Source organism: Gigantopelta aegis, chromosome 9 (assembly GCF_016097555.1).
Source record: "Gigantopelta aegis isolate Gae_Host chromosome 9, Gae_host_genome, whole genome shotgun sequence".
NCBI classification, from domain to species: Eukaryota; Metazoa; Mollusca; class Gastropoda; order Neomphalida; family Peltospiridae; genus Gigantopelta; species Gigantopelta aegis.
In genome coordinates this window covers 67,594,909-67,610,163 of record NC_054707.1, presented here as the reverse complement: position 1 = coordinate 67,610,163, position 15,255 = coordinate 67,594,909, and the positions used below count along the sequence as shown (strand labels likewise).

General features: G+C 38.3%; 1 protein-coding gene across 3 annotated transcripts in view; it reads right to left on the bottom strand.

Annotated features, from left to right (window-relative positions):
* The window catches only part of LOC121381866, a 31,795-nt gene that overhangs the window by 15,900 nt on the left and 640 nt on the right, over positions 1-15,255 (bottom strand). For all 3 annotated transcript variants that reach the window (XM_041511244.1, XM_041511245.1, XM_041511246.1), the window contains exons 2-4: positions 5,022-5,231; positions 1,960-3,605; positions 1,386-1,516 (exon numbers count right to left, since the gene is read on the bottom strand). In XM_041511244.1, the coding sequence (XP_041367178.1) occupies positions 1,386-1,516; positions 1,960-3,605; positions 5,022-5,221 (1,977 nt within the window). In that variant the 5' untranslated portion in view covers positions 5,222-5,231. The remainder of the gene's footprint in view (positions 1-1,385; positions 1,517-1,959; positions 3,606-5,021; positions 5,232-15,255) is intronic.

Below are 15,255 nucleotides of genomic sequence, written 5' to 3'. Positions count from 1 at the left end.
GTTTGGGCTACTACAACAGGTATCTGTGAATTAAAAATTTGCCCAACTCATTTATGGTTTGCGCAAAAATCACTTCAGATCAACCAATTCCATTTCTGTGTAACCCACTATGTCCAGGTAAATGATGTGCTAAACTGAATATGCGGAAAAAACACCAGGTTACGCAAAATTAAGATTTACATGAGCGATGATGGAATGAAACGATCATTGTCCTAATTTTCAGAGACCTGTACAAACAATAAAACAACCCGTATCACACTGAATAAAAATACTGATACTCTCAACAAGAAAAGGGGCGGGATGTAGTCCAGTAGTAAAGCGCTTGATTGATGCATAGTCGGTCTGGGATTCATCCCAGTCAGTGGGCACATTGGGCTATATCTCATTCCAGCCAGTGCACCATGATTGGTATATCAAAGGCTGTGGTATGTGCTATCTTGTCTGTGGTTTGGAGCATATAAAAGAGCCCTTACTACTAATAAAACAAGTTAGCAGGTTTCCTCTCTAAGACTACATGTCAAAATTACCAAATGTTTGACATCCAATAGCCAATGATTAATTAATCAATGTACTCTAGTGGTGTTGCTAAACAAAAAAACCTTACTGAACAAGAAAAATGCACTTGATATGTAATCATGGTAATCATTAAAAAGGTTTGGTTAGTTGAAATGTGTTACAATGGCAGCAAACTGCGAACATTGTTTTTAAACATCAGTGGTAATAAGTTTGTTTAATGACACCACTACAACACATTGATTTATTAATCATTGGCTATTGCATACAAACATTTGGTAATTTTGACATGAAGTCTTAGATAGAAAATCCACTACATTTTTCTGTTGGTAGTAAGGGATCTGTTATATGTACCATCCAATAGATAGGATAGTGCATACCACAGCCTTTAATATACCAGTCGTGATGCACTAGCTGAAATAGCCCACTGGGCCCACTGACGGATCAATCCTAGACTGACTGTGCATCAGTCAAGCACTTTACCACTGAGCTAGGGTCCGGCACCGAAATGTGTTACAATGGCAACAAACTGTGAAGATTGTCTTTAAACATCAGTGGTAATAATCATAATAAGAAAGTTTAAAGTTAAAGTTTGTTTTGTTTAATGACACCACTAGAGCACACTGATTTATTGATCATCAGCTATTGGATGTCAAACAATTGGTAATTTTGACTCGTAGTCATCAGAGGAAACCCGCTACATTCTTCCATCAATAGCAAGGGATCTATTATATGCACTTTCAGACAGGAAAGCACAGCTTTTGACCAGTTGTGGTTCGATCCTGTGACGCAAGCAACTCAGGCGAGCGCTCAACCGACTGAGCCAAATCCCGGCCCTCAATGGTAATAATAGGAAGTGTTTGTGTACTAACCTGCAGTCTCTTGGCGAGCTGTTCGTCACTCTCCAGCTGATCAACCAGTGACACGGCGTGATCCATCTCCACATTATCCTCAATCTGGATCACATCAGTGGGGCGGTGGTGCAAATGATGAGACACCATATCTACAAAATGAACATACAGATATTTACATACAGGAAATATAACAATAAGTGCGCTGTAGAGAAATGTTTGGACTTACAATCACTTCTGATACATGTAGTGTGTATGTTGTAAGTGTGTAGCAAGTGCATGCAAAAGCATGTGTACAGACCTATGTATATCTGTGTACACACATACACAAACTAACACATTCGCATATACAATTAGTGATGTTTCATTATTCATGAAGTTGTGCTGATCCAGTTATAAAACAAAAGTTAGTAACATACACAAACTTACAACACATTTAGACCTATTCCCTGTTTTATATCCGTGACTGAAATTTGAAAATGAACAGCGTTTAGATTAGTTATCTCAGTAGAGACAAATTATGATGGGTTTGGATTAAAAAAAGTTTTATATACACACACACATAAGATAATGAATGAATTGAAAATGTAGTTACCTCCCCTTCGTCTTGACCCAGACACCCGCGATTTCCTCCTGGTGGCTGTGCGGGTTCGCCGTGTGGCAAGAGAACAATCAAATGACGATGTTGGCCGACATTCTTCAGAACTGGTAGAGTCCAACAGAACTACATCATCGTTTGAAGCAGCTTCATGTTCCCCACCAGGCTGGGATGGAGGATTCACGTCCACACCGCTCCCATCCGTTAAGTGACTAAACATACAACTAGGCCTGCTGGTTCGGTCCGATTCCGGATGTAGATCGATGAATCCCGATGACTGAAACACTGGACGTGAAAAGTTTCTATTTCTATTATGTCCCGAGTTAAAACACGGAGAAGTGTTTGGTGTCAAGTAGGCAGCACTCTTTGGTTTATTGGTCTGTTCCGAAGCTGCTTTCTTACCATCGTCAGATGCTTCGTCGCTTGAGCTAACTTGATGGGTGGTGGAACGGGTTGGAGAAACATGAGGAGTGGAAAAACTATTTGTCATCTCATTGGCTAATGACAAGGTTGGAGAAGCATAAATTATTGCATTTGGCATCCGATTGGTTGTTGAGATGGTTGGAGAAATATGACTGGTGGTTGAAAAAGTGTTAGACATTTGATTGGCTGTTGAGAAGATTGTTGGAATATGATCAGTCATAGAATGGTTATTTGACATTTGATTGGATGAAAACACTTTTGTAGAAACATGCGTCTGGTCTTGATCATTTTCTCTACGGTTACATCTAGACACCTCATCTTTAGTCCGGTTAGAATCCATGCTGGTATTGGCATATCTACAGGACGAAAACTTTCTGCAGTTGGGTAAATGGTCAGTTGGGGGTCTGAACGATCGGCCATTACTGGGTTTCAGCTTTGAGTTACTAACATCACTGCCGCCAAAAATGTTTCTTACAGTCAATTCTGAACGAGGTATAAACAACCGCTTTTCACGATGACAAGAATCATTTCTATCTGAAGTAAATTTGGGGGAACTTCTGTTTTTAATCTTCTGTTTTTCATCTCTAACATGTTGTCCTTTATCTAAATCAAAGTTTTTACCACAAGAGTTGGCTGGACTGTAAAAGGACTTTTGTTTTAACTCAGTTTGTTTATGCGTCTTTTTTACAATTTCTTGTTTAGTCAAGTCGTTTGTCAACTCTCTGCTCCTGATCACATCTCTGAGAGGGATGTTATCAGAATCAGAATCGTCAGAGTCGGACGGCCAGCCTATATAACCAGTTCCATACTGAGAATTCTTGTAGCCATTCTGACAAACACTGTCGGTACTTATATCTGAACTCACAGTTTTTTTCAAACACCCTTCTGTCTGGTACCGTTTAGCTTTCACTGATCTCTGTTTCTCATGCTGAGAAGCTAAAACTGCCGTGCATCGTTGCTTTGAAGATATAGCACTGTCAGAGTCACACTCTCTCGAACCTGTTAAACTATCACCGACAGTCTTCGGCTGGTCATCACGGTTATCTACCTTTTTACTGTCTTCTGATTTCTGAGGTGATACAAACTTGCTGAAGATTTTTGTGGAAGGCAGTACACACCGATCAGAAGCAAACTGACAGGTCCTCTTTGAAAAATATTCGCTATCAGTTTGTGTGTTGTCATTCCTCTCCCGTTTGCTGGTGGTTCTTGAGAATACAGGACTGGAAGAAAAAAGTTATTTTTATTAATATGTGTGTGTGTCTGTCTGACTGTGTATGTGTGTGGTGTGTGTCTGTATGGTGTGTGTATCTGTATGGTGTGTGTGTGTGTGTGTGTGTGTGTTTTCTACACTTTTTTTTTTTTTTTAAATTAAAACTTCTTTAATCATATGGAGAGTCAGAAACAAGGAAGAATTAATGTGGCAGACTATCTGAAGGTAGCATTATCCTAAATAGAATCTCACCGGCTCAAAGTTTGAATTGTCCTCAACTTTTAAAGAGATCATTGCATTCATGTAAATATATGTACCACTGATCAAATGTGTCAGAATTTGTCACACCAAGTTGTTTCATCTGCCAATTACCAGTTAACCACTATGTTGTTTGATTAGAACCAGTATCAATGTACATGCGTGATGAGTAACATATTGAGTTACACACTACAATTAACATTACAATTATTGTGTCAAAACTACCATAATAAAGGACTTCCTGTTACATACATATATGCATATTTGAAGTACGTAAATAATCCCTTCGATTAATTATAAAGGGTGATGGGTTGCAGTACATTTATTTATATATCTATGCCTATGGTGAATATGTTGATGAAAAGCAACATTTCATCATATTTATGTCAAGTCTAATTTTTATTTAAATTTGTGTACTCCCCAAAGCCAACAAGGCAAATGTACTTCAAAGCAATAATGCAGGGATCTGGAACAATCTATTACACACAAAACGAAATATTAATCTTTCAAGTCTTTAGTGTACTGATCTCCATACTATATGTAAGCTACAAACCTGTAGACCAATTCAAACAATTTCCGTATTTAATTCTGTTCTAAACTGTGACGTTTGCTTTTTAAAGAAGTTGTACTAAAGATAAAAAATAAGTACACTATTAACATATCATTGGCAGGGTTGCACAGAGACAATTCGGGTACCAAGTAATCATGAGCGGCTGAAGACTGTGGGATGTCCCCCATGAAATTTTTTTTTTTTTTTAAATTGATTTATTGCAGAGCTGTTTCTAACTGCATTCTTGGTTATATTGAACCAGTTTTTCTATTATTTTAAGCGATTTTGGTTAAATTTGTATTTAGTCCAAGTTGTTAGATAAAATATTAATGCCTTGCAAAACAATTAAAGTACTGTAGTTCTAGATGTTGGCAGCAAAGTGGATTGAGGGTAAGGTGTGCCTGACACAATCCTGCATTGACTCTGGTTATGGAAAATGCACTGTTTGTAAGTGTGACATAATCTAATTATTTTTCTTAGTTTTTTTTAAAATTCAACAAAACCCCTGCTTACATAAAATGTGTATGTTCCAACCACAGTGTTTAATAAACAATAACTCTTGATGAACACAGTCACAGCTAACGGAATGTTTTACAGACAAGTTAACAAGAACCGTACCTTGGAGTTTCTGGTATACAAACAGTACTCTCCAACTGTTTGCTAGGTGTGCTTAAGTCGAGCGCATCTATCACAGAGTCATCCACAGAATCATCCGGTTCATCCAGTTGTCTAGATGCAGCAAATATAACTTGGTTTACTTGTACTAGTTCTGGGTGTTTTGTTGATATTCGATCCACAAGATTTGTTTCGGCATTCATTTTGATTCAGCTGATTTAAAGAAAGACATACAATTATATAATTAATACCAGGGCTAGCTCTGAGTCAGCAGAAAATTCCGCCATGTCAGCTAATAAACTTCGAAAATTGCAGAAACCTGGTTATTTTCTATCAAAATATCAATTATTTTGCCAAAGTAAAACAAATTTCGCCAATTGTTTTTGAGTAATTTGTGAATTTGGCGAGTGCCAGAGCTAGCCCTGAATACAATGAGACCTAAATGTGCATGATGCACATGTACTTGTGTTAAACTTGAACACAGATTTTCCTGCACATATACATCTAAAAATACACATTTTCATCATTCAAATATTTTACTTTAATCTTTTAACTACAGTAATGATGGGCTTGATTTTTTTTTTCAATGATGAATATATTATGGTCAAAAGGCTCTCTTAGTCTTAGTATTAATACATATATTTTGAAATCTTTACAATAGATGAGAGCACATCTATGTACATGTATGTAGCTGCCAGCTAAGTGTGATGAACAGTTTACAAACAGAAAGAAATAATGGTGAGAGTGAGAGAGAGAGAGAGAGAGAGAGAGAGAGAGAGAGAGAGAGAGAGAAGAGAGAGAGAGAGAGAGAGAGAGAGAGAGAGAGAGAGAGAGAGAGAGAGACAGAGAGGAATGTAAGATAATAATTTTGAGCAACACGTGTGCCCATATATATATATATATATATATATATATATATATATATATTACTTTCCAAACAACACATGTCTGTGTACTTTTTGGTAAAATCAGAGTTACAGGCGTCTTCAATAAGATCAACTCACTAACATGTCAGTGTACTAATCAATTAACATGGTTTTCATATGCAGTTGTGTAACGGCCTGAGCATAATAAAGTTCTCTTCTGTTTATTCCCCAGTGAGATCAACTCGAAGCATCAGTAATTTACCTAACGTGTATGGTTACCTAAATCTGGCTAAAGATTAGCATACATGTATGTACCATTACAACAGTATCTTCCTAAGATATGCCGAGAAAGTTGCAGCGAACTTGAACAGTAAAAATAAAAAAATGGTCAACCTCAGGATTAGCATGCTAAAATCCATTGACGCGCGATGAATCATGTCGGCTTTTTCTGGACTATTGGACTATTAGTCTGTCTTGTAATGACAAGAATCACCCCTCTTAAGTTATTTAACAATTGTCTCCTAACCACTTCCATCTTTTCCTGTCACTGGCATTAATTTTACCAACATTATAAATTTATAAACATTAGATTTTCTGTTCTTATTTTGCTTATCTTTATCTTTTTTGCTTTATATAAAGATAAAACTCTAGTCCCACCAGAGATTGTGCTACCCCTCCAGATATTGTTCCAATGCCACAGGCCTATAGGCATGTATCTTTAATCTCTTTAGTAATAAATAGATGTATTTTTGTATATATAATAGAAAAATCATATTTTTAAGAAACAAAATGTCCAGACTGGCTGTTTTATTTTAAGATTTTTGTTTGTTTGCGTAACTCTTGATCATACCCTACCCCATGACCTCGTTTTCTAACTACCCTCCTATGTAATAATATACAAGTGTATTATAAAGCAAATATAAAGCAAAATATCTGAAAAGTGCCCCCCGTTTCCTACGCCAGTGCATATGATTTATAAGTGAATACTGTTCATAATTATTATGGTGTCCAACTCAAGATTATAGCCAGTCATCCAAAATAAGGAAACATCTGTTATTGCTATCAAAACACTGGCGTGCGACAGTCTTTCACAAGTGGGTTTCGAGAGTTTTGTATATTTGTGCAAGGGGCGGAGGGATGCATCATATTCTCGCTAGTATTATATCAGTAGATATTGCACAAATGAATTATAATTTCGTCATTTAATATGTTTGAAATATAATCTGTAAACATTGAAAGTTTTAACTAATAATGATTTTATATAAATGAGAAACAATATGTATTCCTCATCAATGCACCCACTTCGTGGAAATGAACTCAGATTTACAACATTAACCGGTACGACAAAAATGACTAATAAAAAGTAAAACTTGTTCGTCAGTAATCAAACATTCAATATAAAAAATGCAACATATCTTAAACAGTATTTCATTTTATTTAATCGCGTTTTCTAGCTTTACGACAAGCAGCTGGCAGTACACTACTGAATAGTAGACTGGCCACGTGGACATGCAAATAGCGCTTATTCACACCTTGAGGCGGATCAACTGAACAAAACTGGTTGAAAATGTTTGTTCTAAAAATCGATATGGGGGGGGGGGGGGGGGTGTGTGTGTGTGTGTGTGAAATATATTTCGCAATTTTTTTATATTTTTCGCAATTGGCGACTTTGGCGAACGACAGCGCGAGGCCTGAATATTAATCTTTATTTCTTTTAATAGCGTGTGACACATAGCTTGCTGGACTATTGTTGGACAAAACATAGAAATAAATGCATCATATTATTAATGCGAATAACATGATCTCCTGATTTTTCGCATTAATTTTATGATCGCATTAATTTCAGGATCTACAGTATTCAAATCAGTATGGAGATAATCAAGACACACAATAGTGGAGACAAGCTCTGTCTTGGTGGATACATGTATCTGAAGAGGAGGAGCTACAAGAACTGGATACAATGGCAGTGCACTCAGCAGAGAGCAGCTGGGTGCAAGAGATGCCTTACGACTGATGACACCTATGAAAACCCAAGATCACAAGTCATCTACAATCATCCTGCAGACAGAACAGGAGTAGAAGTCACCAAACTTCAAACTACAATGAAGGCACAGACGAAGCACTCAAAGATTTGGCCAAATAAGCTCTGATGTGAAACTCACTGTTTATATTTCAAGTGTGCTATTTCTGAGGTAAAAGGTCGTTTCGCCCTTATTACTAGTTCACCAGAGTCGTTTTGAGCAGGGTTGATTCGTACCTCCAACTAAGTTGTTTCGCCCCATATTTTGATTCGCCCTAAAAATACTTCAAAACTTTAATAAATATATTTATTTTGGGGGGCGAAACGACTCGGTACGAATGAGATTTAGGGCAAACCAACCCTGGGCGAATAGGACAAAGGGCAAAACAACGCAGAGTTCGTAATGGTTTTAGGGCAAAACGACCCGGATTCATTTCTGATGTGAATCGTGATGTGTTTTACTCCATAAATACATTTGTGAGCATTTTTCTTTTAGAACAGTGTCCTTTGCCACCCATCATGTGCAACTATTATTTATAGTTCTCAAAATAAGTTGCAAATGATAGGTCAAGTCTCATATCGGTTACAATATATGTTTTGGTGTTTTCATCTAACCGATACTTCATTCACAATCAAGTTTTTGTTAACAATGTATGATTGTTTAGGGGCATTTCATGGTATTTGGTCCACTACTATGAAAATATAGATCATTAAATTTTATTCAAAACTTTATATCATTTGAACATAACACCATAAGGGTCCTGAATATGCAAAATTTGGACATATAAACTACATCAGGGAGACTTTGTAGGCATTTTTGGGGCTAAAAAACAACAACAATTGTGACGGACGTGACATTGTTTTCTTCAGTATTTTTATTAAAAATGTAGAATAAAAAACATTGTTTACCATATTCATAGAAACCTCCATACCCTTGTGAGATGTGCATACAATTTTTAGCAATAAATTATTTAATTAGTGATTTGAATTTTATATTTAATTTGAAATGTCACGTCCGTCATGTTTTTAATACAAAAGTTGGGTTTTTTTTCAAAGTAACAAAGTTAAAAATATAAACTCATATATTTTCCTTCTTCTTTGTGCATTTAAAAAGATGAAGAATTTGATTTTGAAAAATCTTATGTGAAATTGATGAAATTTGAAATTACATTTTGTGACGGACATGACTTTTTTGTGACGGACGTGACACACGAATATAAATTTCCCAACATTTTGATTGATTAAATGGTGTTCTTCACATTATTCATTACAAAAGTAAGTGATCCATGCTAAGATACTATCTGAAGCACATGTTGTTACAAGATTTAAGTGGATTAACCACCTGTACACATGTACCAGCAGAGCTAGTCATAGTAGCCAGTTAATCCCTTTAATGTGGCTGTACTCATTAATTTTTACACTATGAGCCAAAGTAGAATGTGTGAACATATTGTTTTCCCATTAACTGCAAATCTTGTTAAATAGTTACATGTATGCTCACCTGGACACCCTTAATGGGATTCTGCCACAAATTTGAGGTTTTCTTTCATTAGAGTCACTTGCTTTGTATAGTGTATAAAATATATGCATGTATGCACTGATTTCTGGGCTTACATGGGTTTGTTTACCAGTTTGAACTCCGTCTATACATGTAGTTAGGTTCATAAACATGATAACAACTAGCAACCAACCTGCTGTACATACCCCAGACATGCAGCCGATCCAACAAGACGTTATCGAGTGCGCTGTGCAATTACCCCCCCACCTGGGGGGATTAATTGCCACTTACGGGAACCTGCTAGAGTACCGAGTCTCGTACACCGGGTCACGGGCAACCGTGACCTTGGTGTACGGTGACAGAGTGTCGAAGAAAGGAAGGTGGAGGAAGAGGAGACGTGCGCCAGCGGCGGCGCAGGGGGAGTCAAAACCGCCGGCAGCGACTCCGTCTGCTGGACCGCCCAACGCCAACCCCCCAAAGAAGAAGACGAAGAAGGAAGTGGCTCCGGCTCCAACCGACGCAGTCTCTTCGATGGAGAACGAGGATCTGAACGAGTTTGACACAGCGATCTGTGTCACTCCCTACAACAGACCCGATCCACCGGCCTTTACTTCTGGACCTCCGGATGTGTCGCCAATTAAACCGGCGACGCCCGTAGAGGTCCCGGCCCGGAAGACGGCAGTGGTGAAGAGGAAGGCGACCACTCCCCCGAGTGCCACCCCAGACAGGCCATGTCGCCCTACTCAACCGCCGAAGCCAGAGCAACAACCAGGAAAACAATGGACACTGAAGGCCAGCAAGCTCCACCCGCGTTTCCACCAACTGATTAAATCCAATCTGGAGGACGTTAGCCAGCTCATCAGCGAGCCCAAACACAAGGCCTACCACCCACTGCCAGCCAATCCCGATGAAGGGGACTTCGCCGTCCATCGAGTCCAAATTGATGTGGATATCAACGCAGTTTGCGTCACCATCCGCCGGAGGGGGAGATACAACCAAGCACTGCTACTCAAGGAGATGGACAACCCCACCCTACACCGCATCCTCAAAATCATAGCGGGGGATGACTACCGGTTCATCACCAAGAGTTTAGCAGCCTCCCCCTACCGGCCTGATCTTCCACATCTGGACACCACCGACTTCATCGGATCACCATAGACGCCAACCTTTGCTAGGACAGGTATCAACCTCCTTTATTGGGCTAGTTGGACTTTAAACATTTCGATGATTGTTCAAAATTCTTATGTTTATTTTTTTATAAATAGTCCGACGCACTTTATTTTGGCGCCCATTCAATTGCTCACAATCACCTTTAAAACCTTTCGACCGAGCAGTCTCAACTATTTTTGGCTTTAATTTTAGTGTCCAGACATGCTTTTGGATGCAGTTATTCTCGGTAGACGTAGTTTGTCAAGTTTTCACCAAGGAATCGAACTTCAGCCAATCACAGCTTGGCCCCACTTGGTGCTACGATTTGGTCCGCGCTTTCGCTGGATTCAAACTGCAGACTTAGACTTTTGACAAGTTTCCCAAGGAATCGAAATTTAGGCCAATCACAGCTCGGCCCCACTTGGTGTCTGCTATTTGGTCCGCGTTCCCACTGGACTCTACTAACTGGCTATTTTCCAAATTCTGCCCACCTCAAACTTACCAAACTCCTCGGAAGGAAGCAGCTGTCGTAGGGCGACTTATCCAAGGTCTCACGCCTTCCAAAAGGAAAACAATTTTAGATTTTGTAGACCAACCACAAGTGAAAAGACGACTACTGAATGAGTCAAGAGAACTAAGAAGTGATAAAATATCAGATGAAACAAAGGCATGTGTTGAGAACTACTACCTTCAAGATGATATCAGCCACATGTGCCCTGGGAGGAAAGAGTGCATTACAGTGCGTCTTCCTTGTGGAACAAAGGAAAAGAAACAGAAGCGAATTCTGACAATGAACCTTAAAGAAGCACATCAGCTTTACCTGAACGAAAACCCAGACAACCTAGTTGGTCTTACCAAATTTTGTGAATTCAGGCCTGCTTATGTCTTACCTCTAAGCAAAAGGGATCAAGAAGTTTGCATGTGCAAATATCATGAAAATGCAAGCTTAGTAGCACAAGGTATAGGAAAAGTTTTACATGCCTTTCCTGTCCAGATTGACAAGTTAGTATCGCAGACACTATGTGATGCAACCAGTGAAAAGTGCGTTGACAGAGAGTGTAATGACTGTGGTGTAACCAATCTCAACATATATTTTAATGACCAGGATATGAAACAAACACTTCAATATTACCAATGGGAAACATGCGATGGGAAGGTTCAAAAACTGCCTCGTGATGGTGACATGCTGTCTGCAAAGTCTGAGCTCTACAAGCAGCTTTCTACTCTGTCCAGACATGAGTATAATGCCAAGCGACAACATGCAGAATTACGTCACTTGAAAAGTCATCTTCCGGTAGGGGATATCATTATTCATGAAGACTTTTCTGAGAATTATGCTGCCAAACAGCAAGGGGAAATCATGGCTGCACATTGGTGCTCACAACAAATAACGGTTTTCACTGCAATTGTGTACTTCCGTGAGGCTGATAACTCGGAGCTGAAGCATCAATCCTACAGCATTGTGTCTGATGAACTCACACATGACAAACACGGTGTGTATGTGTTCAACAAGTTTATTCTGGAAGATGTTCAGGTAAAGCTTCCTTGGGAAATAAAACATGTACACTACTGGTTAGATGGAGCTGGATCTCAATTTAAAAATCGATTCAACTTTTGCAACATGTTGTACCACAAAGGAGATTTCAACTGTTCTTGTGACTGGAATTTCTTTGCCACTGCACACGGTAAGGGACCAGTGACGGCATCGGTGGGGAGACCAACCGTAGTGTGTGGAGAGAAGTATTAAAAGGGAATGTGGTGGTGAATACAGCTTTTCACTTCTATGAGGTAGCAAAAAAACAAAACAAAACCATAAATCTTCTTTATGTGAGTCAAGCTGAAATAAAGGAACACTCTGCTCATCTCCCAAACCGCTGGCGAAACTGTCAAGCGTTACCAGGCACCCTGGCAATTCACTTTGTGAAGCCAGTGGATAATTGTACAATTGCAGGTGCTACAAATTCCCAATTTTTAAACCCTGGCCAAGATATGAAGAGATGCAAGATTCTCCCCAATCTTGAAAACATGGAGAATGATGAAGTCAATGATACAGCTGAAGAAAACTTTGAGGTACAGCCTTCAACATCATCCAGTGATGCAGCTGAGGAAACTTATGTGAACAGTATTAATACTGGTTCTTTTGCACTTGTAAGTTTTAAAACCAGGAAGTCAATCAACATTTTTGCTGGACTGATAACAGATACTGATGGTTCAGAAATAGTAGTCTCCTTTCTTCGTGCAAAAGAAAGCAGTAAAAAGATTTTTGCCTTTCCAGAGAAAGAGGATAAAGCTTGGGTAATGAAGAATCAAGTTATAGAAGTATTCCCAACACCTTCTATGGATAATCGCGAAAGATACATATTCCCTCAGAGTGTAGCAGTGATAGAATGAACTTGACAAAAACCAGGATTTTTAAGTGAACAAGTGTTGTGAACAAAGAAAATGAAATTTGAAAGATTAATGTATGGAATGACACGTCCGTCACAAAAAATTACTGTGAAATGGCCCTTTATCAAATTCTCAGGTGATGGAGCATACTGTAACAAATAATTTACCCAACAGAAATAATGTTTTTAATATTAATCATATTTCTGACATAATTTTATTCGAACCATTGCATTAGCCATTACAATATCAATATCATTGGATTTTACCTCATGTCAGAAAGAAATGTTTGGGCATGGTCACATGATGGTGCTATGAACTGAATATTTACCATACATGATTAACTTGGCATATGTGTGATGCATGTAATCGCAGTCGACAGGAGGTATGGGGGCCTCATCCCCAGAAATAAAATAGGTTATGGTTAGGGTTAAGAAAATCGGAGCCTGGCGATCTCGCCAGGACTTATTTTCATCGTTAGGCGAAGTTATCATACATATTAGACTTGCTAGAAGACATATATTACAACATATATTATAGTATATATCTACTGTCATTATCAGCATGTTTTTGTGCCAAAACTACAGGGTTATACCACTTATACTACTAGTTTTGTGTTGGGACACGCTGTGGCGAGATCGCCATATTTACTTCCGTGTTGCAAGTCTGTTTAGCGAAGTCGCCAGTACATTATAACTCAACAATATTCAAGTTACAAGCTGTTTTATGTTTACTTCATTAAGTAAATACATGTGCAGTAGTCATGTTTTGATTTTCTTGTTGTAAAATGTAATACATTGGTAGTTTACATTTCTGACGATTTCACTTGCAAGCCGGGGCGAGATCGCCAGGATTTTCCAACGGAGCCTGGCGATCTCGCCCCGTGTCGATCTTGTTTTTTCTTGTTTAAGTTTACAGTTTACAGTTTATTATAATAAATACACGTAAAGTACACATTTATGGTTTGTTTCATCATGTAATGTAAAAAAAATTAAGTTTACATTTCTTATTATTTCACTTTTTCAGGCTGTGGCGAGATCGCCAGGATTTTCTCAGTGTAGCATTTTTATGTTGGTGAAGTTGTCACACGTTACTACGCAACTATTTGTCATAAGTGCACACTTTGATGTTCAATTTGGTATAATAAATATATGAACAAGACAACATTCATTTATTGTTTTGTTTTTATTGTGTAATGTGCAATTTTTTAATAATAAATACATAAACAGTACTTACTTGTTTGTTTTCTTGTATAATGTGATATATTTGTAATTATTAGTTCTGTCCATTCCACTTCAACAAGCTGTGCCAAATCACTATGATTTTATTGAGTGATGCATATTCGTTTATTTCATTACAGCAAATAAATAAATGTACTGTTCACAATTTACTGAATTAATGCTATAATTACTTGATTAATCTTGATTGACTGATTAACTGTTCACCATTACCCCCGATTACAGTGTGCACAGTATTCAAGTCCAGCTCTACCTGCTCTACCTGCATGTTACATTACATGATGAAACAAACCATAAATGTGTACTTTACGTGTATTTATTATAATAAACTGTAAACTGTAAACTTAAACAAGAAAAAACAAGATCGACACGGGGCGAGATCGCCAGGCTCCGTTGGAAAATCCTGGCGATCTCGCCCCGGCTTGCAAGTGAAATCGTCAGAAATGTAAACTACCAGTGTATTACATTTTACAACAAGAAAATCAAAACATGACTACTGCACATGTATTTACTTAATGAAGTAAACATAAAACAGCTTGTAACTTGAATATTGTTGAGTTATAATGTACTGGCGACTTCGCTAAACAGACATGCAACACGGAAGTAAATATGGCGATCTCGCCACAGCGTGTCCCAACACAAAACTAGTAGTATACGAGGTATAACCCTGTAGTTTTGGCACAAAAACATGCTGATAATGACAGTAGATATATACTATAATATATGTTGTAATATATGTCTTCTAGCAAGTCTAATATGTATGATAACTTCGCCTAACGATGAAAATAAGTCCTGGCGAACTCGCCCGGGGCGACTTCGCCAGGGCGAGATCGACACGGGGCGAGATCGCCATACTTCAGAAAATCATACAGTAATGATAAGAGTCATTAATTTTCTCAATAAGTTAACTTAAAAAAAAACATATCTGCACAAAAATGTGGGTATGGCACAGGATGCAGTCGATTCGTCCACGGGACAATTCATCCACGGATGATTCGTCCACTGAAAATTCATCTACTGAGGAACTCAAAACGATTTGTCCACTACAAAAAATCAGTTCTGGACGATTCGTCCACTGGGT